General features: G+C 40.5%; 1 protein-coding gene across 1 annotated transcript in view; it reads left to right on the top strand.

Annotated features, from left to right (window-relative positions):
• Positions 1-27,150, top strand: part of dgkg (diacylglycerol kinase, gamma) — a 152,555-nt gene that overhangs the window by 63,645 nt on the left and 61,760 nt on the right. The window contains exons 11-14 of the mRNA XM_079665825.1: positions 125-199; positions 5,083-5,168; positions 5,665-5,754; positions 14,935-15,095. Of these exons, the coding sequence (XP_079521951.1) occupies positions 125-199; positions 5,083-5,168; positions 5,665-5,754; positions 14,935-15,095 (412 nt within the window). The remainder of the gene's footprint in view (positions 1-124; positions 200-5,082; positions 5,169-5,664; positions 5,755-14,934; positions 15,096-27,150) is intronic.

The following is a 27,150-nucleotide window of genomic DNA, read 5'->3' as shown; positions in this document are numbered from 1 at the left end:
CTGGATCATTCTACTTGTATAACTCTGATGTAATAAGGGAGATATTTGAATGCTGGTAAAGAGGTGCTAATTCTATTTCTATCTATTTGACTTGTTCTGTCTTCCTCTCTTCTTCTTCCTCCAGAGTACTGAGGAAGTTCAGGTACCTTCTAAACCCCCGGCAGGTGTACAGTTTGGAGCAAGGGGGACCAATGGTAGGGTAAGTCTGCTGCATTCATCTCTTTGTTGCTATGTTGGTGAATTGAAAGGACAACCACTTTAATAACAAGGACATGTGGGGTCCGAACCCCTTGGCGCTCTGATTGTTAGATGCCATTTTATCCGAGCAACATCCACCCTCGGATACAGTTAATTTTTTCGTACAACCCTTAGCGATGAGATTACTTCTCGAGAGGGAGAGCAGCTGCAGGAACGCAATCATTGTTGTGGTTGTGTCCTTGTAGCTGAACTGAACTGGAAGTACATTTTTATAATGTTCATGAACCTCTGAACAACAGGAAAACATTTCCAACCATGACTTGTGTTTCACCCTACATGTAGCCTTGTGTTTCACCCTACATGTAGCCTTGTGTTTCTCCCTACATGTAGCCTTGTGTTTCACCCTACATGTAGCCTTGTGTTTCACCCTACATGTAGCCTTGTGTTTCACCCTACATGTAGCCTTGTGTTTCACCCTACATGTAGCCTTGTGTTTCACCCTACATGTAGCCTTGTGTTTCACTCTACATCTAGCCTTGTGTTTCACCCTACATGTAGCCTTTCCTATAAATGCAACAGCTCGGTAAACCATATTACAATTTCAACTTAACGAGAACATATGGTGAAATAGTCATAGTTAGTGTCTCTACTGTTACTTGTCTCCATGCTTTAATGTTGAAAAAACTCTTTATTGTTCTCTTACTGCCTGTTCTGCAGCACCTCTTTTCACACTCCGCCTGAAACCAGAGCCCAGTCTGCTCTGTTTGGTTAGCTGGCCAGCTCTGTTGTGATTGGACAACCTCTTAGCGATAGAGATGTCCCGCCTCTTAGCCTATCACGTACAATGTGTTGGAGCGCTAGCCAATAGGAGCCCGAGGGTTACATGATGTCACTCTGTTACAGAAGTCAACAAAGGAGTCCAATGGGGGAAACTCCCTCTGGAGGAACTTTTTGATATTAGCCTTTGCAGAGCATTTACTTGCACAAAAACCTAAATCACACACTACAGGAGATTTAAAAAAAAAACACACAGCATAATGGGACCCCAAAGGACTATTTTGCAGTGGACAAATAATTGATAAAGACACAGACACACACATTAATACGAAATGTATGTGTGCTCTTGATTATCCTTGGGGCCGGAGTTTGTGTCTTTGAATAAAAAAGAACAGTGTGTTTATTATCATCAGTCACAGACTGACCTCTCTGCCTCGGGTCAAATTAACCAGGAGGTCAGTGAAGGGGACACTGCAGTACTGCCGTGCTGTGCATTTGACCACACACACACACACACACACACACACACACACACACACACACACACACACACACACACACACACACACACACACACACACACACACACACACACACAGGGTTGCACATACGTCAGAGCTGAGCACAGCTTGTACTTTTAAAAGGAACACTGTTGCACCTTTTGTCCATTCATAGAAATGTTTCCTCCATAGCTCGGGAACTATAGACGCTCTACCTTGAAAGTGAAGCAAACAAACATGTGTGTGTTTGTCTCTCTCTCTCCCCCCCCTCTCTTTCTTCCCTCAAAAGTGTGTTATATGTCAAGCGACCCAATGACACACTCGGGTGCTTGGGGAGAATGATGTCCATCATACACACGACGTCAAACACACACACTGTTTACTCTCATGTGATATGGGACACAGATCCAACTTCCTGAACTAAACCTTTTGATAATAGAAATGTTTTTATGTTTGTTCAAATAGGCATTCAATGAGACTCCCCTTAATGTCATTAATATTAACCACTAGGATTAATTAAGACAAATATATAGTGTCATCTTTGTCGCTTTTGTTCATCCCCAGTACATTTTTTAATTTCCATTCATATGTAAACAATATTTCATCCTAATGTTTCTTTGATCATTTCACGAGGAAATTGTTGACTCCAGAGTTTATGGCATTTATTTTAATGAATAAATATAACATCTCTCTCACACTCCCCCCCCCCCCTCGCCTGAAATGCCTCTTTTCTACTTATGTTTCTACTTCAATAACATAGTGACATCACTAAGTAACACTCTCACTTCTATTGGCTAGCGCTCCAACACATTGTAAGTGATATGCTAAGGGGAGGGACATCTCAAAGTGGTTGACCAATCACAACAGAGCCGGCCAGCTAACCAATCAGAGCAGACTGGGCTCTGGTTTCAGACAGAGGGTGAAAAGAGGCAGTATGAGAAAAATAAAGAGCTTTTTGAACATTAAAGCATGGAGACATGTCCCAGTGCTTGTTTCTTGTATTCCCATCACACACATCTGAGAGCAGAGGTGATGAAAGAAGGTCTGGGTTAACCTGAGCTCAACACAACTGTTACCATGCGCTCCCTAGCAACAGGCTCAGCTGGCTTTAAAGTGAGAGGCAGCTTTCTCTGAGGAAAAGCACTTCCTCGCCGTATTTTATGTCATTACAAACATTGTTCCGCCTCCTTCCATTAACCTCCATCTGTCCATGCACATGTTTCTGTCATGTATAAAGCATAGCGACTAACCGGATGAGTAGGTGGGTTAATTCATATTTTATGTTGACATGGAAGTGTTTTGGTAACGTGAAACAAAGTGTGTTTTGGCAGGAGGCATGTTTGTAGTTTTTCTCTGCATGTCCGTTAGAGAGGGCTGTTTGCCTCATGGCCACCGCCTCATCTGACCCCATCCAGGATTAATCCTACTTTGATTTAAGTGGCAAGACATCAGAGCAAAACAGAGGAGGATGTTAAGGATATTAAGGATTACATGTTTAAACCGTTTAGTCATAAGGCAATAACATGTTTTCAGGTAATGGTAAGACTAGAAGTCAGTTCTTGGAAGTCCGTTTGGATATCAGATCCATCAACATGAAGCACATCAGTCAATTAAACTCTTAGAGATTTTAGGTACATAAGGTAGCAAATATTTCTTCACTAATATTGCAAGTTAAAAAGAACGTCTTGGCAATTTCCCCAAAAAACTGCTTGAGGGTCTTTGGCCTGTTGCCAGTGGAGGATTCAGTATTCAGATGCTTTAGTAAAAGTGCCAACACATTATTGTCAAAATACTTACAAGTAAAAGTCCTGTATTAGAAATCTTACTTAAGTACAACATGTGAAGTCATTGTGCAGAGAAATGGCCAATAAATATATATGTGAAATTTCTAGATAATATTGTTTCATAACGTAACATTTTACCGTTGCAGACAAACTCAGTTCTGATTAACTTTTTGCTAAATATTGAAATAATTTGACTCTTTTGTAACTTAAAGAGTTGTTCCACTCGTTTAATTTTGGGGTTACATTTTGTTCAAAGTAGCTAAAGCTCTTAACTAAATGTAATGGAGTAAAATGACATGATTTCCCTTTTTAAATGTAGTGGAGTAGAAGTATGAAGTAGCGTAAAATGGAAATACTCAAATAAAGTACCTCCAAATTGTACTTAAGTGCAGTACTTGAGTAAGGCAAGTTTATTTATATAGCACCTTTCAACACAAGGCAATTCAAAGTGCTTTACAAAAATGAAAGACATTAAGAAAATGTCATTTAAAATCAGTCATTAAAAAGCACAGATAATAAAATAAACATTAAAAGACAAAATAGATGAATAAAAGTTACAGTGCAGTGTAAGATATGAATAGTTCAATTAAAAGCAGCGGCAAAAAGAAAAGTCTTCAGCCTGGATTTAAAAGTAGTCAGAGTTTTAGCGGACCTGCAGGTTTGTAAATATACTTCCTTACGTCCCACCTCAGCCTGTTACAGTTCAGTCCAGCTGGGAATGATGCAGCTGTCTCATGATGCAGAGAGATGAAAGCTGCTGTCGACACCTTTGTCCGACGCACATTAAAGGTCCCTTTGAAGGGTGCGCTCTGTGTTGTTTCTGGGGAAGGGAGTGGAGTGAGCACAGCTGGAGAGGGCACACATTCGGGGTGTTTCTCAATGTCGAGTAAAGCTGCTCCAGAGCCACTATGTTTACTACGTCATCGAGTGCCGTCGAGGGACTGTTCCAATGTCCAGCATACTTCGTAGCGAGAAATTTCGAGGCTGCACATGTGTAGACTCCGCGGTCTTAGAATCCCGACAATGCTTTGCGCACGGACCAATTTCCAAATCTTTGGCGGAAATCCCAATCCATTTAAGGCGGGGCCTCGCATATGACGCACACATGCACACCTTTTAGGCTGTTCCACAATTCTTTGTTTTCCGAGGCTAGGAAGGATTCTTGCCTCGCTTCTGAAGCAAGTGACTCGGAAGACATGTGCTACCAAGCAAGCGTCCTCGACATTGAGAATCACCCAGAGTGTTTCTCAATGTCGAGGAAGGCTGCTCCAGAGCCACTATTTCAAGCATACTACGTAATCGAGTGCCGCCGAAGGACTGTTCCAATGTCCAGCATACTTGGAATTCTACCGAGACCGGCGTGCTTCGTAGCGACAAATTTCGAGGCTGCACATGTGTGGACTCCGCGGTCTTAAAATCCCCACAATGCTTTGCGCACGGACCAATTTCCCCAAATCTGTGGACGGAAAATGTAAGGTGGGGCCTCTCATATGACGCACACTTGTTAGCCTGTTCCACTCTTCGTTTTCCGAGGCTAGGAAGGATTCTTGCCTCGCTTCTGAAGCAAGTGACTTGGAAGACATGTGCTACCAAGCAAGCGTCCTCGCCATTGAGAAACACCCTCTGCCATCAGCCTTTTAGCTCATGCCATTAAATCACTCAGAGTTTAGAAAATCCCCGTCTCAACTGCTCCGAAATCCAATCAACGGATTTATCGCCTGTAACTCACTTTGGCATTGAGATTAAGAACAACAAAGGCCAAACAATGCACTTTGTTTTGTTTCTGCATGTGTTGCTTTAATCTACCTGATCTTCTGTTTTAGGCTCAACTTCTTCCACGATGTCCCTGATTTCCGGGTGCTCGCGTGTGGAGGAGACGGCACTGTGGGCTGGATCCTGGACTGTATAGGTACACAGATTAAAAAAACTAAATGACTTATAGTTACAGACTTATTATTTAATTTGGGCAATGATTTCTCTAAGTTATTATAACATGGCACTCTAATTAACTAATGACTGGCATATGGTTAACAAACAGTCCAATTCGAAAAAACGTTTTGACGAAAAACCGTAAAGTCAACCGTATCATTTTCCTAAACTGTGCATTATAGACATCCATTAATGACAGACTATTTCTAAACTTTTTGGTGCTGTAATCTTGAACAAATACGTATATGTATTGATATTACAAATGAAGTTGTCAAAAGAAAACCAAAAGGAGTAAATAGACCAAATATTCTGAGTAAGTTGCAATTCTTGTCAAATCTAGATGTTCTGTGATTACACTTGTTAATATCATTAAAAAACTATAGGCAGGATTGGACTGTTTTGTCCCTGAAGCAGTTTTTTAAGAATAGTTTGACCAACTGAATATTAGATTGATAGGTTTGTCTTTGTCCTTGCAGATAAGGCCAACTTTTCGCAGCCCCCTTCAGTGGCCATCCTCCCTCTGGGCACCGGGAACGACCTCGCTCGCTGCTTACGCTGGGGAGGAGGTAAGGGCACTCTCTCTCTGTGTGTGTGTGTGTGTGTGTGTGTGTGTGTGTGTGTGTGTGTGTGTGTGTGTGTGTGTGTGTGTGTGTGTGTGTGTGTGTGTGTGTGTGTGTGTGTGTGTGTGTGTGTGTGTGTGTGTGTGTGTGTGTGTGTGTGTGTGTGTGTGTGTGTGTGTGTGTGTGTGTGTGGTCCATCCTAGACATTCATGAAACATAAAAAGTAGAAGAAGGAATTCACATTCTGAACATGTTTTGACGTTAATTCAAATTCAGAGAATCAAATATTTTCCCGTGTTGTGCGGAATAGAGGACGGTTTTGACAATTAAAAGTCCAACTATTCAAAATAGGCCTACTATACTAAAGACCTAGCGACATGATGGTACAAGTAAAATGCAGGAATAAGAAAAACAGAAAAAGATCAAACTGAATGCGTACTATTATAATATATAAATATGGAGTAAACAGATGTGTGTATGATAGGTGTGGAACCACACTGTAAAAATACTCTGTTACAAGTCAAATGTCTGCATTCAAAATGTTCAAGTAAGTAATTATAGCTAGTCTATGTAAACATGTAAGTGGTACCACTTCACAGAGGTCAGTGCGTAGAATTCTGAAATGAAATACAGTTCAAGACATGTTTTACTACAAAAGAAGAAGAAGGGCAGAAAACGAGTTTGTAGATGGAGGATGAGTTCAGGAATCTCCCAGCCTGAGGGGAAGAAGCTGCTCTGTAATGTAGTCTGGACGTACGACAACGGATTGTTCTGGATCTGTTTCCAGATGTCTGCAGGGTGAACAGGCTTTGCTTAGGGTTAATGTTGTCCTTAAAAGTCCCCTGTTATTCAAAATCCACTTGTTCCTGTCTCTTCTAGATCAACATGTGTCCCCTCTTCTCCATGTCTCTTCTACATCAACATGTGTCCCCTCTTCTCCATGTCTCTTCTACATCAACATGTGTACCCTCTTCTTCATGTCCCTTCTACATCAACATGTGTCCCCTCTTCTTCATGTCTCTTCTACATCAACATGTGTCCCCTCGTCTTCATGTCTCTTCTACATCAACATGTGTCCCCTCTTCTTCATGTCTCTTCTACATCAACATGTGTCCCCTCTTCTTCATGTCTCTTCTACATCACCATGTGTCCCCTCTTCTTCATGTCTCTTCTACATCAACATGTGTGCCCTCTTCTTCATGTCTCTTCTACATCAACATGTGTCCCCTCTGTGGAAAGAGTCTCTGAAAGTTTCAGGAACAAAGATTCTCTCTCTTTTTGTCCTGATCCATTTATATAAAAACCTAACTGAAAATGAGCTGATCAGATTTTGGCCACTTTATGATGTCATAACGATGTTTTGGCTTGAGTAACCATTAGCCAATCAGCAACCAAGGTAATCCCCCCCCCCCTACCTTATCACCTGAATCTCCTCTAGAGCACCATTGAGTTCTTTGTAACCAAATCTCTCTCAGAGGGGCGTGGGGAGGGGCTCCTTATTTTCATCTAAAGTAACAGACAGAGAATCAGCTCTTTGGAAACAGGGCTGAAACAGAAGGGATTATGGGTAATGCTGCAATGACCTGTTTGGTGTTTCAGCCAATTAGAGACAGGCTCTGTATATATCTGAGACCTTTAATATATTGATGAAAAACAGTATCATAGGGGAGCTTTGAATATCCTTTTGATGTCCCCTTTTCTGCCAAATATCACAGATGTTCAATATATCGGCCCCCGTGATGATCTTGGCACTTTCGTCCTAGTTCAAAATGTTCCCAGTCAGGATACTTTTGCCTGAACATTTCTTGTTCACAATTATTAAATAAATGGATTCATAAAGAGATATATGTCATACTTATGATGCAAATAAACTGCCAAAGTAAATCCTAACCCTAACCAAATCAAGTTATTTATTAAAAAATGTACACCTGTTGGACATTGACAGATAAAGTATTCTTTATAAGGGTCCTCTACTTAACATTTCACATAGATTCAACCAAGATCCCTGGAAAAACTGATCCAAAATGCTGACTGTCTGACAGAGAAGAATGAGATTACATTCTTCCGCCTTAAAGCTACTAAAGGGGTTACCATAGTGATTTATAGATTTTAGATGTACTCCAAATAGTACAGGGCAAATTCTGATGACTAACTCAATACTGTGGGCAATCCCCGCAGGAGCAATTTGGGGTGAAGTGTCTTGCCCAGGGACACAACGACATGCTGACTGCAGTGGGGTTTGAACCTGTGACCATCTGATCCCCAGACCAAGGCTCTATCCACTGCGCCACACGCCACCATTATATGAACAAGCTCACAATGTGTAGGTTACTGGCTCAACAGGAGTTTAAACTGACCTCTGTTAGGGTTCATTTCACGGCTAAGATAGTAGCTGTTGCACTCGTCACTAGAATAAAAAGGCAGGCATGTGTGTGCATGTTTACTGGAAATGAAACACGGGGAGAGGAAATGGGGAGCTCTTACGTATCAGATTAAAAAACATTAATGTGCAAAGCACCATTAATTTGTCACATTATTTCGGGTCTGTAATTAGAATGGCTGGTTATTACTGTGTGGTTGTTGATGCTTGGAGGACCAGCGGGGAAATTAGCCAGGCTTATGAATGACTTTTTGAAAGAAGCTTCCTGGTCTGGGGGGGGCCGTTGGGACTTGTTGAATAGATCATGTTTTCCAGAAATAAACATTGAATAAAGTTGAAATCTCTGCGATCATTACTGTTGCCAATTCAATAAATATTGGATGGATCGGAAATCATTTTGTACATTCATGTTCCCCAATGGATGAATCCAATTGAAAATAATCTCCTAATTTGTATTGAAAACTATCAGCTAGTGCAGGGGTTCCCAACCTTTTTTCCCAAGAGCCCCCCCAAATGACTCCTGTTGGAAGTTGCGCCCCCCTGTGTTGCAACAGCGGTAATTAAAGTTTAAAAGTCTCAAAATGTTACAACTACCGTCACAAACTGGATGACTGTGATGTATCTTGTTAAAGGAGGATGAAAGCGTAATTAAGGAGCACTATTGGAGTGACTTTGATGGTTATTGGACTCAGGATGAATTCATTTGGATTCCCGCTGTATGAAGAAATTAAAGGACGGCGGAAGTGGAAACAATTCACAAAGGGATTAAACTGTTTAAAACACATGCTCAAAGTAAGCCGGATTTTGCCGATGTGTTTATGTGGATTCAAAAATCTTAGATCATCTACAAAATGGAGGAGACCGATCTGATCGGAGCAACTGTGACAAATAATCCAACTGAAACCGGCATGGACGATGACTATGTTTAAAAAATGCGCTTATCCAGAAAAGCCCGGTTTGGACACTTTACGGGCAGAAGAAACATTTCTATTAAAGAAAGAATTATACATTTGGTCTTTTTATGCCTTTAATAGCTACTAACTTGAATTTGTATTACAATGAATTAATCAATTATTTTTTATATTTTATTGTAATGTAGAGACAAGGCTTTTAGCGACAATCATGTATTGCGTTAGAATTATATGTAAAAAAAATCATCTGAGGCCTGGCGCCCCCCTGCGATCTTTGGCGCACCCTAAATTGGGAACCACTGAGCTAGTGGATTGATTCGTTGGATTACAGACGGATAGTGAAGAAGAAAGTGAGGGAAGGGGGTAGGTAGGTCGCAAGGTAGGTAGGGAGTTAAGTAGATGGGGAGGGAGGTAAATAGGTAGCGTATTCAGTAAGTTTGTAGGAGGGTAAGTAATGGACATACAGTAGATAGGTAGGGATGGACAAAGGAAGGTAACAAGGTAACTAGGGAGGTAGGTAGATTGAGAGGGATAGATGAAGGGAGGCAAGTAAGTATTGAGGATGTAGTAGGTAAGGCGATAAGATGGCAGGAAGGACAGGAAGGGGCAGGTACAGTAGGTAGGGAGGGAAGGAGGTATGTAGGTAGGAAGTGAGGTTAGTAGGTGTGGAGGGAAGGAAGGAGGTAAGGAGTTAAGAAAGAAGGGAGGTAAGTAAGGCGGTAAGTATATAGGTAGGTATGGTTAGGGGGTACGTTTGAGAGGAGAGTAGTTATTGATGTAGGTAGGGAGGAAAGGAGATAAGATGGTAGGAATGTAAGTAGGTAGGGAGCAGCAGGTCAAACTCTTTAATTGTCCAGTTCTTTGTTTTATGTCAAATACTTAAAGAACAAGTAAATCTTTTGACGTGTGTTACAAAAGCTTCTCCGGATGTCTTCTTGTTGTCATCTTTAGATTGGAGACTGTCGGAAACAATTCAAGATCTCCTTAGTGTGTGAGGATGTGTGTGTGAGTGTGTGAACACATCCAGCGGGAAAGACAATTGTTTTTATACGAAACGGAAATTGTTCCTTCTGAAATTAAGGGCACCAGTTTCTTTTGAGAATATGTACACCCGTTCATATTTCACACACGATGCTCCCTGTGTGATCATTAATGCGTCACGCCCTTAAGAACATTTTAAAACATACTTCCGCCTCTTTGCTGATAAGATGCCTGGATGCTGAATAGGCTGTCAGCTGTGGAGCAAAACCTGAGGGCTCCCAGGGGCCCCGTTCTCTGAGCTGGTGAGGGGAGAGATGGCAGCATAATCAGTGCCATTGTGTGTCATGTTTCAACCAATATATAACACCAATCCAGTTAGATGTGAGCTTTTAACCGAGATGGCAAAAGTACACACATCCTTTACTCAAGTAGAAGTACAGATACTCGCGTTTAAAAATACTCTGGTAAAAGTAGAAGTACTGACTAAACTTCTTTACTCAAGTAAAAGTAAAGAGGCTTTGAAATGTACTTCAGTAAAAAGTACCCATAACTAGCAGCTGTTTTAAAGAGTACCTGACCTTCCTTTATATTAATAGAACAATAATGTAATTGTTAGCTAATGAATGTTTCCATGGTGACCAACGGCAACATGACAACGTTTTCATTGGTCCCTCTTCTTTAGAGAAGACCAGGAAATGATGGATACACGGATCGTGTTCAAATCAATAGGCACGCAATGACTCTAAATAATAATGATCACGCCACCAAACACACATTCAGACTAAAGGAACCAGCCTGTTTGGAAAATGAGAGAAGTAGAAAGTACAGGTATTTGGGTTCAAAATGTAAGAAGTAGAAAGTACAGGTATTTGGGTTCAAAATGTAAGAAGTAGAAAGTTCAGGTATTTGGGTTCAACATGTGAGAAGTAGAAAGTACAGGTATTTGGGTTCAAAATGTAAGAAGTAGAAAGTTCAGGTATTTGGGTTCAACATGGAAGAAGTAGAAAGTACAGGTATTTGGGTTAGAAATGTAAGAAGTAGAAAGTACAGGTATTTGTGTTCAAAATGTGAGAAGTAGAAAGTACAGGTGTTTGTGTTCAACATGTAAGAAGTAGAAAGTACAGGTATTTGGGTTAGAAATGTAAGAAGTAGAAAGTACAGGTATTTGGGTTAGAAATGTAAGAAGTAGAAAGTACAGGTATTTGTGTTAGAAATGTAAGAAGTAGAAAGTTAGAAAAATAAGTAGTGGAGTAAAGCACTGATACCAGATAAATGTACTTAAGTACAGTAATGAAGTATTTGTACTCCACTTCTTCCTACCTCTGGCTTTTAAACATAAACTCAGCCAAAGAAAATCTAGGAAAGGTGGTCAGGAACTTCAATGAACTACGGGTTGATCAATGTGTTTCCTTCTTTAATCTATTCTACGTCCAAAATTGTGGGATTATATGTCCTTAAATGACTATTTAGTAAAAGAGCCTAAGTGATTTCTTTCTTTGCATGTGCCCTTCTGACCAAAAGTATGCGGACATACCTTCTTTTCAAAGATTACACCGTGTGATTGGAAGTGTAATCTGCTGCTAAAAGAGCCTCCTCTCTTCTCTGAAGGATTTGCAGATTATTTAGAAACCTGGCTCGAGGGATTTACTCTCATTCAGATGCAAAAGCATTAGTGAGGTCATATTCAGGCAATATATCCTGGCCTCAGGCAATGTTAATCCCCAAGGTGTTTGATGGGGTCAAGACGCACTGTAAATACATAATAGACGTAGCCCTGTGGTTTGTGGACTTGGATTCTTTATTGAGATGTTACCTGTTGCTCTGTATTTGGAGCCACAAGTTACCATATTTGAAAGATTGGAGCTGGAAAGGAGCGAGATCTAGGGATAGGTCCTGTTAGCTTCATAAGCAAGGTTTATCCGTAATTCAAGCCAACTGTAATTTTAATTTGAGGGGACCTATCATGCAAAATGCACTTGTTGATGTCTTTTATACATAAACATGTGTCCCCGGTGTGTCAGGGAACTCACGTAGCGTCAGAAAATAAAACCCTCTCTTTTCCTCCGTACCCAAATCTCTAAAAACGGGGGAACAACGGAGCTGATCCACATTTGCGTCCGATATGACGTAATATCTGAAATGTGGACCCACGGCCCAATCAGAAACGTTGCTATCAGAAACAATGCCCGACTGTTTTGGACGTAATATGGTCGGTGTTTACATTAGCATCGCTAACACTCAGAGCTAACCTGTACTGGAGAGCATGTGTGTGAAGAAGCAGGAAGTAAAAAGGAACTCGCCTTGTGGTATAACCGGCAAGAGAGAAAGCCTTTGAGCTCCATACTGTTTCAGAGAGAATCCTTGATCTAATGATCCTTGCGTTTCATCACCGTAGCATTTTACACAGTATCTGCCAGGTCCCGCATGAGCCGGCATAAGCTCCGCCCCCTCTTATTTATTTATTTTTGCCTTTATTTATACAGGTGAAAATCTCATTGAGACACAGGGTCTCATTCTCAAGAGAGACCTGTTTATTCCCAGAATCAGCACTTTTGAAACAGGAAGTAAAATAGAGGGATATGAGGCATGGCTAGAATGGGAGATCTGTTTGGTTTTTTGACCAAAACACTTCATAGACATGTTTATATATTTTTTATATATCTGAGACCTATGCTATTGCCTAAAAATAGCATGATAGGTGACCTTTGATTTGGATGCTTATTTTGGGTAGCAAATTTCTGCTGTAATCCAAATGTAGTTACAGGAAAATAATGCTAAGGAAATATATTTTCATCAGAAGGTAACCACAACCCATAGCATACCCTTTATGAAGCAAGTCAGATAATCATTTGTCAGGAAATTGATTACTGACCTAATAATTCAAGTGAGAAGTAGAGTCATTTTCTCATAGACCTCTACACAATTTGACTTATTTTAAAACACAATTCTGTTTGTTTAATTTCCACATTAACGTCACTTTTCAAACTCTGAGGTTTCCCCTTAAATTGAGATCAGATCTTTGCACTCCAATCAGGTTCTTCCAAATCAAACGGGGAAAATGATATCATAATGAACCACGCCTTGTGTTTAAACAGGAAACAGTATCCCCTAAACTGCCACCATAAAACATTTGAAGCCCATTATTCTCTAGAAAAATGTTGGATGCTGAAGCCTTGTGGGTCACCTGTTATGCAAAATCCACTTCTCCATGTCTCTTCTACAACAACATGTGTCCCCTCTTCTTCATGTCTCTTCTACATCAACATATGTCCCCTCTTCTACATCAACATGTGTGCCCTCTTCTTCATGTCTCTTCTACATCAACATATGTCCCCTCTTCTACATCAACATGTGTCCCCTTTTCTTCATGTCTCTTCTACATCAACATGTGTCCCCTCTTCTTCATGTCTCTTCTACATCAACATGTGTCCCCTCTTCTTCATGTCTCTTCTACATCAACATGTGTCCCCTCTTCTTCATGTCTCTTCTACATCAACATATGTCCCCTCTTCTACATCAACATGTGTCCCCTCTTCTTCATGTCTCTTCTACATCAACATGTGTCCCCTCTTCTTCATGTCTCTTCTACATCAACATATGTCCCCTCTTCTACATCAACATGTGTCCCCTGTTCTTCATGTCTCTTCTACATCAACATGTGTCCCCTCTTCTTCATGTCTCTTCTACATCAACATGTGTCCCCTCTTCTTCATGTCTCTTCTACATCAACATGTGTCCCCTCTTCTCCATGTCTCTTCTACATCAACATGTGTCCCCTCTTCTTCATGTCTCTTCTACATCAACATGTGTCCCCTCTTCTCCATGTGTCTTCTACATCAACATGTGTCCCCTCTTCTCCATGTGTCTTCTACATCAACATGTGTCCCCTCTTCTTCGTGTCTCTTCTACATCAACATGTGTCCCCTCTTCTCCATGTCTCTTCTACATCAACATGTGTCCCCTCTTCTCCATGTGTCTTCTACATCAACATGTGTCCCCTCTTCTTCATGTCTCTTCTACATCAACATGTGTCCCCTCTTCTCCATGTCTCTTCTACATCAACATGTGTCCCCTCTTCTTCATGTCTCTTCTACATCAACATGTGTCCCCTCTTCTCCATGTGTCTTCTACATCAACATGTGTCCCCTCTTCTCCATGTGTCTTCTACATCAACATGTGTCCCCTCTTCTTCATGTCTCTTCTACATCAACATGTGTCCCCTCTTCTCCATGTGTCTTCTACATCAACATGTGTCCCCTCTTCTCCATGTGTCTTCTTCATCAACATGTGTCCCCTCTGTGTAAAAAGACTCTGAAAGTTTCAGGAACAAAGATTCTCTCTCTTTTTGTCCTGATCCATTTCTATAAAAACCTGTCTGAAAATGAGTTGATCAGATTTTGGCCACTTTATGATGTCATAACGATGTTTTGGCTTGTGTAACCATTAGCCAATCAGCAACCAAGGTAACCCCCCCCCCCCCACACACACACACACACCTTATCACCTGAATCTCCTCCTAGAGCACCATTGAGTTCTTTTTAACCAAATGTCTCTCAGAGGGGCGTGGGGAGGGGCTCCTTATTTTCATCTAAAGTAACAGACAGAGAATCAGCACTTTGGAAACAGGGCTGAAACAGAGGGGATTATGGGTAATGCTGCAATGACCTGTTTGGTGTTTCGAGGCCAAACACTTCAGAGACACGTTTGTATAAATCTGAGACCTATAATATATTGATGAAAAACAGTATCATAGGGGACCTTAAGATTTTGCTGATACAAAACATAACATTTCTTTAAGTGCACAGCGATGGACCTGTACTAGTTACCATTATTATGCATCCTCTCTGTTCTTTTGTCTGTTCTTCATCTTGTGTTCTTACTCGTCGTCCCTTCCCCTCTTGTTGTTGTCTACAGGTTACGAGGGCGGCAGCCTGCTGAAGTTCCTCCGGGACATCGAGCACAGCGCGGAGGTGGTGCTCGACCGCTGGAACATCGACATCGTCCCCGATGACAAGGAGGAGAAAGGAGACCCCGTTCCCTACAGCATCGTCAACAACTACTTCTCTATTGGAGTGGTAAGCAAGCTGAGCATTTCACATTAAGTCTGACTGATTCTATTTCCTGGTGTGGCTCGAACATGCTGGGTACTGCTGGGAAGTCGGGTTTTAAAAGGCAAACATATGGACTTCGGTTTGAGTTAATTTACTAGATACTGTATGCTTCTTAATAAACCTGAAACTATATGTGAGACTGACCGTTGAGCGGCCCGACCAAGCAAGGAGGCAAACCCGGTGTGGGCATTTATTAAAATCATGTGCACATAGTTCACAGCCTCAATCCTGCTGTTTTCCCTGAACACATCCTGCAGCCACAAGCATCACACACACACACTTCCTGCCAATCAGACAGGGAAACAGAGCCTAAATACCCACACACTAATCAGCAATTAGACACAGGTGGGGGGGGGGGGGGGGAGACAACACAGGGCACCAGGTGAACATAATCAGGAGTAACAGACATGGGGAAAGGGAAACACTTTTCAAAATAAAACCACATGTGTAATAGTACAAGGCCCGAAGCTGTCAGTTACCTTCGTCACACTATACAAGGCAAACACAAGAATGGTATGTAGGGAGGCAAGTAGGTAGATATAAGGAGAAACTATTGAGTACTATTGGATCGATGTCAACAACATTTGGTACAGATCTCCATGTTTCCCATTGGATGAATTCTTATTGCTTCGGTGATGCCCTGACTTCTCCTCGAGTGTCACCAGCAGGTCAAACATTCAATTTGTCCCGTGAATTATCTCATCGTAAAGTTCAGCAGACATTCATGATTTCCCACAGGATGAATTCTACTGACTTTGCTGATCCTTTTGTAACCTTGACATTTTTTATCTTTTGTCATATACCTTTGTATTCACGTGAATGTCCTCCATGATCTAGTTACTAAATATACTTCTTAAAGAACCTGAAACTATGTTAGGCATTCACAGCTATGGTCATTTCCAACCTCAACCTACATTCATTTTGATTTTGAATACAACCGGTATTGGTTGATAATGTTCAGCAGCTTCTAAAATATGTCCTATTTGTGCTTAATTATAATTAACAATCCCTTTACCTCTGACTCTAACATCTATTTGATTAGATGCCGACACATTTCAAGCATGAATGTCTTTGTGTCATGGTCATTTCCATACGTACCTGTAATAGGAAACAGAGTTCAGAGGCAGACGATCATTAAAGGGGAAACATGTCTGATTATCCTTATACAAAAATAAGGAACATTACGTTCATCTAAATAAATGACCTAATGTAAATTGGAAGCGGGGATCAGTATAAACATCAAATTGAAACTAATTAAACGCTAAAACACACTTGATAAATTCTACTAAATAATAAATCTTCCCAAAACCCACCCTGAGACATGTGGCAACAATAACAACACGGTAGGAAGATTACCTGGTCTGTGTGGACTCGAGCAATTAGCAGATTCATCAGTGACTTTCTGCTCTCTCCTGGGCAGGGTCCCTCTTTTAATTGGACGAAAGAAGCATGCTGCCAGGTCCCAGTTGCTTAGCAACCTTTTTACCTTGTCCTGCCGGAGATACTGGTATAAAGGCTCAGGGACATTTATAGAGAGGTGACAGAAAAAAAAGCCTTTTGAGAAGTTATCGCTGTGCTGCTCGGCTCGTTTGGCTTCAAAGAGAGGATTTGTCTGCACTTTGCACTGTGTGGCTTCTGCATTTATTCAGGACAAAAAGGCAGCCGCATATGTTTATTTATTTAAATGAACTCCACTTTCATCAACATACAGACTTTGCATGCATCCTATAAATAATACGCACTTCATTTTTTCCGTGAAACTAGACATTTTGAGCAACTTAATTCATATACCAGCACTTTAAATGCAAAAGAAAGCAGCCAAACTCATGATGTATACATTGCAGCACATACGCATGAATATAAAGGACACAAACAGTGAGGACATATGTGTGGAGAGGACATATGTGTGGAGAGGACATATGTGCGCAGGTAGAAGGATGAAGCACTGATGCTATATGACTGCACCCCCACTGATATTTGCATACGCGTCAGCAGAGCGTCTCAGGGAAATGCAATGACATACTGTTCCTAAAGTCGCTGCCATATGGGCTTCATATGCATATTCTTATGTGTACCTTGTCCTGGTTAAACACATGTTAATCCAAGATGCAGCACTGAAGGTAGAAGATTGTATTAATGGGCTGTTTTGGTTGTGGTTTTCGAGGTGATGGTGCTTGAAAAAAATAGTTGTAATGTCTGCAACTCGACTTCAAACTCCTTTTTTAATGATGGTTGTACTTCCAAATGTTAAATATATAGATTATAAGATCATATGGTATGAGGCAATTGCATTTGTTTACGTTCTCGCCTTGCTGAAAGGATGTAGGTTAATCCTGGAAACACTGAGAGTTGGATACAGGTGCAACATGATTTAATATTTGCATCCAGTGTTTCTCACTATAATTCATTATGTGAATCGATCTAACGGACGTCCATACTCTCACTTCTATCTCGTCAAACACAGCAGATGGTCTGTCACTGACGTTAACAGTCTTTTAGCATATTATTTTTAACGTGCAACATATGCTTAGCATTACATTGCATGACGTGAGTTGATTATGTTTGGTTAACACTTGGTAAGGTTTAGTGTTAGATCGTGATTTGGGTTCAAATAAGTAGGTTCCTTATGTGACTTCAGTTATGCATGTGACACAAGTACGTTTCATAAGTTGACTTTTTGGTTTCACATGAATAGTGGTTTCCTGGATAAAAAGTCCCGTGTTGGTTTGAACCATCCATTCACCCCAATGACGTTGTTGCTATGTTACTATGCTATTGTAACTACGGACTGTTGCAACCTTACATTTTATTGGTCTCTGCATTTAGTGTGTGCATCACAGTATCAGGAGCAGTGGACAGCTACTATACAGCCACCATATGTATACATAACAGGATATGGGAGCGACACAGTTGGTCACTTGACTGACCAAGCTGATTTATTTTTTTATTTAAAATGTTGATGACTTTGGCGTGCGTGAGAACGCACAAAAAAAATGTGTTTATTCAATTTCCTTCATAAAGCATTTGCATAGTCTTCTGTAACATAAGGACATCACTATGTAACAATTGCGATCTATTGGCTAGCGCTCCAACACATTGTACGTGATAGGCTTGGGGGCGGGACATCTCTTAGGGCTTGACCATTCGCAACAGAGCCGGACAGCTAACCAATCAGAGCAGACTGGGCTCTGGTTTCAGACAGAGGGTGAAAAAGAGGTGCTGCAGCACAGACAGTATGAGAACAATAAAGAGCTTTTTGAACATTAAAGCATGGAGACATGTCCCAGTAGAGACACTACATACTGATATACACCTGAACATCAGCAGGAGAGGACTCTTTAAAGTAGAGACACTACATACTGATATACACCTGAACCTCAGCAGGAGAGGACTCTTTAAAGTAGAGACACTACATACTGATATACACCTGAACATCAGCAGGAGAGGACTCTTTAAAGTAGAGACAATACATACTGATATACACCTGAACATCAGCAGGAGATGACTCTTTAAAGTAGAGACACTACATACTGATATACACCTGAACATCAGCAGGAGAGGACTCTTTAAAGTAGAGACACTACATACTGATATACACCTGGACATCAGCAGGAGAGGACTCTTTAAAGTAGAGACACTACATACTGATATACACCTGAACATCAGCAGGAGAGGACTCTTTAAAGTAGAGACACTACATACTGATATACACCTGAACATCAGCAGGAGAGGACTCTTTAAAGTAGAGACACTACATACTGATATACACCTGGACATCAGCAGGAGAGGGCTCTTTAAAGTAGAGACATTACATAATGATATACACCTGAGCACCAGCAGGAGAGGACTCTTTAAAGTAGAGACACTACATACTGATATACACCTGGACATCAGCAGGAGAGGGCTCTTTAAAGTAGAGACACTACATAATGATATACACCTGCGCACCAGCAGGAGAGGACTCTTTAAAGTAGAGACACTACATACTGATATACACCTGAACATCAGCAGGAGAGGACTCTTTAAAGTAGAGACACTACATACTGATATACACCTGGACATCAGCAGGAGAGGACTCTTTAAAGTAGAGACACTACATACTGATATACACCTGAACATCAGCAGGAGAGGACTCTTTAAAGTAGAGACACTAAATACTGATATACACCTGGACATCAGCAGGAGAGGACTCTTTAAAGTAGAGACACTACATACTGATATACACCTGAACATCAGCAGGAGAGGACTCTTTAAAGTAGAGACACTACACACTGATATACACCTGAACATCAGCAGGAGAGGACTCTTTAAAGTAGAGACACTACATACTGATATACACCTGAACATCAGCAGGAGAGGACTCTTTAAAGTAGAGACACTACTTACTGATATACACCTGAACATCAGCAGGAGAGGACTCTTTAAAGTAGAGACACTACATACTGATATACATCTGAACATCAGCAGGAGAGGACTCTTTAAAGTAGAGACACTACATACTGATATACATCTGAACATCAGCAGGAGAGGACTCTTTAAAGTAGAGACACTACATACTGATATACACCTGAACATCAGCAGGAGAGGACTCTTTAAAGTAGAGACACTACATACTGATATGAACCTGAAAACGAGCATGAGCGACACACTTGAGAAGTTGTAAGGCGAACAAAGTCTTATTTACAATTTTCATGAGATTTGTTGACGATAAAATAAACAACAGCACCAGCACTCTTTAATGTATTTGCCGTCTGTGAGAAGCTGCGTCTGTTTTCTGACAAACACTCCAGCGCTTCACGGCCATTAAACACATCGCCACGGTGACAGATGGCTGAGGATCTGAGAGCACGACACCCGAGCAAACCAATCTCTGACTCACACCAATGAGGTAGCCATTAGTAACCCTCAAATCTGGTTTACTTACCATACAGGGTTTGCATTTCCTGCCATCCCAGCGCTGGGTTTGGTTGCCGGGGAGACGGGAGGCTGGCAAGGCCGAGTCTGAAAAGCTTGCACCGTCATCTGTCCTTTATCTCGCTGACTTAATGTGGATGACATGGTGTGGAGCATGTGGTGGGCTCTCAGAACTGTACATCAGAGGGTGCATTATTCAATATATTCACAGATTCTACATGACAAAAACAGTTTGGAAAGGTTTTTACATTTGGAAAATAACCAGACATCAGAAATGATGTATATTATTGTGCTTTTTATCATGTTTTAAACCATTGTTTTATTATTTTACTCCCATTGTGTTATTTTATATTGTATGTATTCCCTGTACAGCACTTTGGTCAACTGAGGTTGTTTTAAATGTGCTATACTGTATAAATAAATAAAGATTGAGATTAAGATAAGCCCCACAGCGGGGAAATTCAGATAAAGGGGACAGTGCAGATAAAAAGGCAAAAGTAAAGTGTATTAACTAACTAAATAAAGTGTATTAAATAAGTAAATAAAGTATATTAAATAAGTAAAGTGTATTAAATAAGTAAATAAAGTGTATTAAATAAATAAAGTGTATTAACTAAGTAAATAAAGTGTATTAAATAAGTAAAGTGTATTAAATAAGTAAATAAAGTGGCAAAAACACTTAATTAAATAAGTATTATTATTATAATTGATGAAATAAAAATGTTTTAATATATATTTACAATACCAAAAAACACATGTGTCTGAGGGTGCAATACAGATCAACAAACATAATGTTAAAAGATGGAATAAAATTGCAAAATAGAATGTGAAATGAAATCAAAATGCATTAAAATACAATAAAAGAAAAGATATGCAACATATACATAGGTATTAAAGAAACAGCCAGTAATAACAATACTTGATTGTGAAAGAGTATATGTTACACATAGCAGTGATGTAGCCAGGGGTGCACATAACTTTCTTAGTGAGTTACTCAAATGAGTACCAGCAGACAATGTTTGGCACTCAGGGCTGCCCACGCAAAGTTCTGTGTTCAGAAGGTGGGGTGGAGGTGGGGTGAAGGTGGGGTGGGCGACCGGCTCTGTCGTCCAGTGATCGAAGCGCCTTCTGGAAATGCTTCACATGTCCGCCGGTACGCAAATGCGCTTGGTGAGACAAGTGACGGTACGCATTTCAGATATTTGCCGCGTACCTGCATACCAGTTATGTGCACCCCTGGATATAGCAATGGCTTTCAAACAAACATAACGTTTTTCATCCCTTTCACTGCAGAAGAGACACCTAGCTGACACGAGTCTTTCTAATGTAGTTTTACAAAAATCCACTCACAAACAGCTCTCATTCCACATAAGCAGACAATCCATAGTTTCCTTTGCTTAATGCTAGAAAACCAAATATGAGAAGTCTCAATACACGGTTACAAAACCATTCTAGACATATAATATAGATCTAACATTCAAATATCAATACAAAAAACAAACTTATCCATTATGATTACTGTACTTTTAGTATATAAGATCCTAAACTCCAAATGCAAGTATACCTTTAGGAAAAGAGTAGGAAGACAATGAGAAGGATGACAGTAAATCCTTGTCTTATACAATCGTCTTTATAAAAGATTTAGGATCAGACTCTGGTAGAAAGTGGCTGCTTGTATTAAGAAATAAGAAAGCTATAGGAATACTTGTGAAGCTTCTTGCCTCCTTTCACATCTTCATGTGGCTCCATATAATTCTATACTGTTGCATTTTATAGCTCCGCCAGTAACAAGATGAGCTCAGATGCAGTTACAGATATTTCCGTCCCCTTTATTCTGCCGGTTTCTCTGTCGTCCATCTTTTTGTTCCTTTTAACCTCCGTTTTCCTTTTGTTGGAGTAATGGAAACCAGTGTGTTTTTATGGCCACAGTTTATCAGACTTCTTTCTGCAGATTAATATGATTGGACATTGCCAGAGAATCCTTAGCAGCGGTCTGCTATAGAGAAATAATAGAGTGCGGAATGTCGCAAATTGACCAATCAGAATCCAGTATTCAACAAAGCCATGGGATAATTCGTTTTAAACGTCAGTATTGAATTTGATTCATTGGCAGATACTAGAATAATACTTTTAAAGTTAGAATCAGAAACAGGCAGGTTGACACGTACGAGGAATTTGACTTGATGTCATGGTGCATACATAAAAGAAAAACAAAAATTAAAAACACAGAAAACTTTAAAAATAATTTAAAAAAAATATAGCAGTAGTTACATAGAAATAAAATGTGGAGTAAAAATCAGGAGTAATAAAAAAATATTGTGTACATTAATGTAATGCATAGATTCTATGATGTGGCTGAGGTTAGATTAGTTTCTAAACTTTCTGTTCAATTATTAAACACTTTATCTGCAAACCTGCTACAAATAGACGCGGTGGATTGAAGCCTGCAGGTCGGTGTCGGGTCCTGAAGTACTTTCACTTGACCTGCAGCCTGGAAAGAATCTGGAGAGAGGAATATGAGAGGAGGAAATCACACCATGTCAGCAGCCATTAAAGAGGCTCGTGTTGCGGAGAGGAAGCCGATCTCTCTGCAGCGCGAGTCTCTGGGAAGCAGCTTCTGAGGAAGGGTCTCAGGTGTGAATGTGCATGCTCTCGAATGTGTGCCATGCAAGATGATTCCCATCGTTAACAGCCAGTTCCTAATGTGCACCTCGATCCCTGACTGCCACAGAGACACTCCTGCTAGACGACCCTCGGCCTCTCCTGATGGACTTATAAGTCTCGAGCTGCTCCCTTCACCTGATTGGCAGAAGACTGTAATGCATGGCAGCCATCTTGATTCCCTGTGCAGGCTTGGTTGCAGTTCTGGAAAACAAAATCTCACCACAAGGTCCATTTAGAAGCTTTTTCTGGAGCTGAATTTCTGTTTTATGAATTTAAACATTTAGCCTTTGAGAAATAGAGATTTATTTGAATCTGAGATTATCTGATACAAGATAAGACGAGATAAAATAGTGCTTTATTGATCCAAATGGGTGAAATGTGTGTTGCAGCAGCATAAAAAGACATGGCATTGTACAATAACAATTAAAAGACTAGGAATAAACAAGAAAGTAGAACATTTTGAATTTACAAATATGATCCAGAACAGCTACTAAACGGAGTAAATTAGGTGTTTTTTCAACTGCTCTTCCCAATAATTAGCTTTTAATCTTTTAATCGTGAGTTTCAAAGTAACACCAACAACTTGTATCCTTTATTTACATTTAGACAAAATGTTTTGGGTCACTTTTCTGTCCAGTAGTACTGAATAGTACTGTGGTTTAATCTTGACCAAAACACCTTGATGTTGATTTGGCAATGGTGGATTTTGTGGAGGCGTGTGGCGCAGTGGGTTGTGCGTTGGTGTTCGGATCAGGGGAGCACAGGTTCAAACCCCACTGCAGTCAGCATGTCGTTGTGTCCCTGGGCAAGACACTTCACCCCAATCAGTGATTTCACAATATCTCCATTAACACTGTGAGACTTTGATAGGTAAGTATTGGTCATTTTAATATATTGACCAGAGAGTCTAGGTCCGTCTGGTAGGATCCGAAAATGACTTTAAAACCAGTGAAAGACAACTCTTATGCTCCAAAATCTACGTCAAGTCCTATAAATATAATACTGATATGTTCCCCAGACCTAGTATCAAGTCAAGGAAACAAAAGCACAGAAAATAAATAAGCAGTTGCGTCAGAAACCAAAAATACCAGATTATGCAAATGATGTTCTCACATTTGAATATTCCCAAAAGCTGCAGATTCATCCAAATGTGTTCGACACTTGATAAATTCAGGCATTTAAGCAAACGATCTCCCACCTGGTTTCCCATTGGAATATGTTATATTTCCAGTTTCATCGTTCTGTTAAAGTGATGGCTTTTTGGTACTCAAACACAGTTGACCTAATTAGTAACGAGTAAGTGAGTGGCTTCAAACGGTGAATCCACTGCTGCCTGTTTTATAAAGTCCAACAGGGAACAAACATTGAATTAATGGACATTTTGTCAGGACTCTGTGGCCTACATTTTCCGTTTTACCTCTTCTTCCCTAGTTGCACTTCAATAGGAAACACATTTTTTATACAAAGAGCTATATGAGTCTGTTTCCCGGTTTATTAAACGGATTTTAAATTGCCATCAGATAATTGTAAAGAGACGCATGTCGTTGATTGAGACCTCAGGCAAGCTGGGTGTAGTTCAGTGTTTGCCTCTAAAGATTCACAAGATCAGGATTTTCCTTGGGTTTGTTTTACAGTAAAAGCTGTAAAGTTACTCCGTGACTTTGGAGATGGGGTCAGTTGACAAAGAAAAAGACTCTATTAGATTAAAAGTAATCCTGTCCTGTGTTAGTGTTTGTTCAGGAAAACGAGCAGGGCCACATGGATCAGAAAGTGTGTGTGTATAAAATGATGTGTGTGTTTGCGAGCGAGAGATAGAGCTGGCTCTCTCTCTGAAGGTCAGGGGAAGTATCAGTGACAGGAAGTGAGCGGCTGCCAGCTTCAGGCCAGGTTACCTCGTAATGAACGACCGCGCTGAGTGACACCTGGCTGCACCTCAAGACGGGAGGAACACACACACACACACACACACACACACACACACACACACACACACACACACACACACACGCTAAAACGTGTGGACTTTAACACACACCTAGCACTACTCTTGCTGAGAAACTGTGCGAAGAAGAGCCAAAGTCCAACTCCAAGCCACAAACATAACTTGAAAGGAAAGTTGATATTTGGGGGAACAGAGTTTTTCTGCAAAGAGTCAAATCCTGCCTGTCTTTAAAGCCTCTAAAACAACTGGCTTCAAACGTTATGAAATGTTTCCCTGTGACATTTGATACTCATAACTATTCAAGAAACTACCAAAACATTTGTATGACAGTTTTGTGAACTCTGTTGGTCAGCTTCCTGTCAAGTGTTGTTAACCTCTGCTCTACATCTCTTAAAAAGGGATCCTTGCTCTATTAAAGGTGGGGTAGGGAAGTTTGCGAAACCGGCTTGAGATACACTTTTTGTTATATTCCATGGAATGCTCTTAACATCCCGATAGCAATGAATATCTGAAGTGCTTTGACACAAAATCCATAACAAAATGTCCTCTGTGGAAGCCGTGGCGCTGTAAAAAGCACGACTAATCATCTGAGCCGGCCCGGCTAAAGTAACTGGATGGCCTACCTGCCTGTCAGCCTTCCATCTGTGCACAAACTTATCTCGTGCTCTCATTGGTCATGTGTGTGTTGGAGGAGGGGCTCTGTAAGGAAGTGGCGGATTTTTTCCGGTTGTGTATTTTCAAATTATAGCGCACTCGAGCTGGTTTCTCCAAAATTACCTACCCCACCTTTAAACATTTAAAAAAGAAGCTCCACAGATTTGATATTTTATCTGTTTATTCGTTTCATAACATAATATTATTCTGCAGACTTAAAAAGATGAATAAACACATGTTCTTGCTCATGTTAGGCCTGTGTACCTTCGGTTTTGAGATAATCAAATAACAGCAGAAAAGACTGTAAAGAATAGAGAATTATTTTTAACAAAGTCAAAATGCTGTATCAAATAATAAAAAAAATATAAATAAATAAGTCAATTTTTGGCAGTAAAAATTGAGTGGGGGAAACCCTTTCAAAAGTGCATTCACGGTAAATATACGTCTAAATTATGAGATGAGCAAACTATACTGGTAAAAATTAATCTAAATGTCAGAAAAACTACGACAAGGGTTTGATTTAATATCACATAGTGTTGACTCACCATGTTAGGATCCTTACTATACAGAGCTTTACTACATATATATAGAAATGTGTATTCATTGGGATAAACCCCTTGAGATGCACCGTCTCGTTTTCAAGGGGGTCCCGACAATAACAACTTACAGACATACATAAACAAAAAGACGAAATGCAATGAAACCTTAAAGGGGACCTATCATGCTATATTTGAATAATATAGTGTAGGACCATACCTATATAAGGCATATTTATACTTTTTATTTTTCAAAATACCAAACAGATCATGCATTTTAGCCATTCCTCATTTCGCTCAATTTAACACTGTCTTTGCATGGGCTGATTCTGTGAGAACAGCACTATCTACAGGCCTGGCATATGTACTACAGCGTCTCCAGCGCTTTCCAACGGCAATGTCCGTGGCTGTCTCCTCCCGATTGGTGGAGTTGGCCCAATAGCCGTAGCGCGACTTCTGTGACGTCACAGAAGTGTTCAAATCTGGATCAGTCTGTATCAGATCCGTTGCAGCCCCTTTTTAAAAGATTTGGGTATGGAGGAAAATAGACAGGGTTGTGTTTTCTGACTCTTGGTGAGTTCCCTGGAACACCGGGGACACATATTCATGTAGAAAAGACGTACAAAAGGTCTTTAGCATTTAGCATGATAGGTCCCCTTTAAGTAAAATTCAAGCAATGCACACAATCATTACAATTTGAGACAGTCGAGCAAATCAGTTTCATCAATATCAGTTAATAACAAGTACAGACCAGTTGAAAGTGAGATAAAAATGTTTAAATTACATGTATGTAAGTATGAGTGTAGGTTCTTTGAAATATAAAATAATCACACAAGACTTAAATCAAAGACAGTGTATGTTAAGATTGCTTTGCTAACCTGAGCTTCCCAGTATAACCGTATCATAGGATATGATAGGCTAGAAGCTAACTATGACATTTCTCTTTGACATTAAGCCCCTCACAAGAGGCCAGTGAAACTCTATAGTGCTCAACGAACCTATTTCCCTGCTGTGGGTCCCTCTGAGGTGACATTTCCCAGCTACCGTTTTTGTTAGTGTTTTGGTTGTTGTTTGTCTCTCCCTTTTTTCCCTTCCTACTTTTCACATCACCCATCCAATAGCACCTCCTCTTGCCCCCACGCACCATGTGCACAACTTCAAATGGCAAGATCAAAACAACCTTCATCACACAGGCAACTATAGGCGACGGCAAATGTCACATATTGTTACGAACAGATTTTTCAGCGGGGGACAGAATGCAGAAAAGTGTGGCTGGTCAGTGATTGCCTGCAGCAGAGGAACTGAGAGC

This window comes from Notothenia rossii, assembly GCF_949606895.1.
Source record: "Notothenia rossii genome assembly, chromosome: 2".
NCBI lineage: Eukaryota > Metazoa > Chordata > Actinopteri > Perciformes > Nototheniidae > Notothenia > Notothenia rossii.
This window is presented reverse-complemented; position numbering and strand designations above follow the sequence as displayed.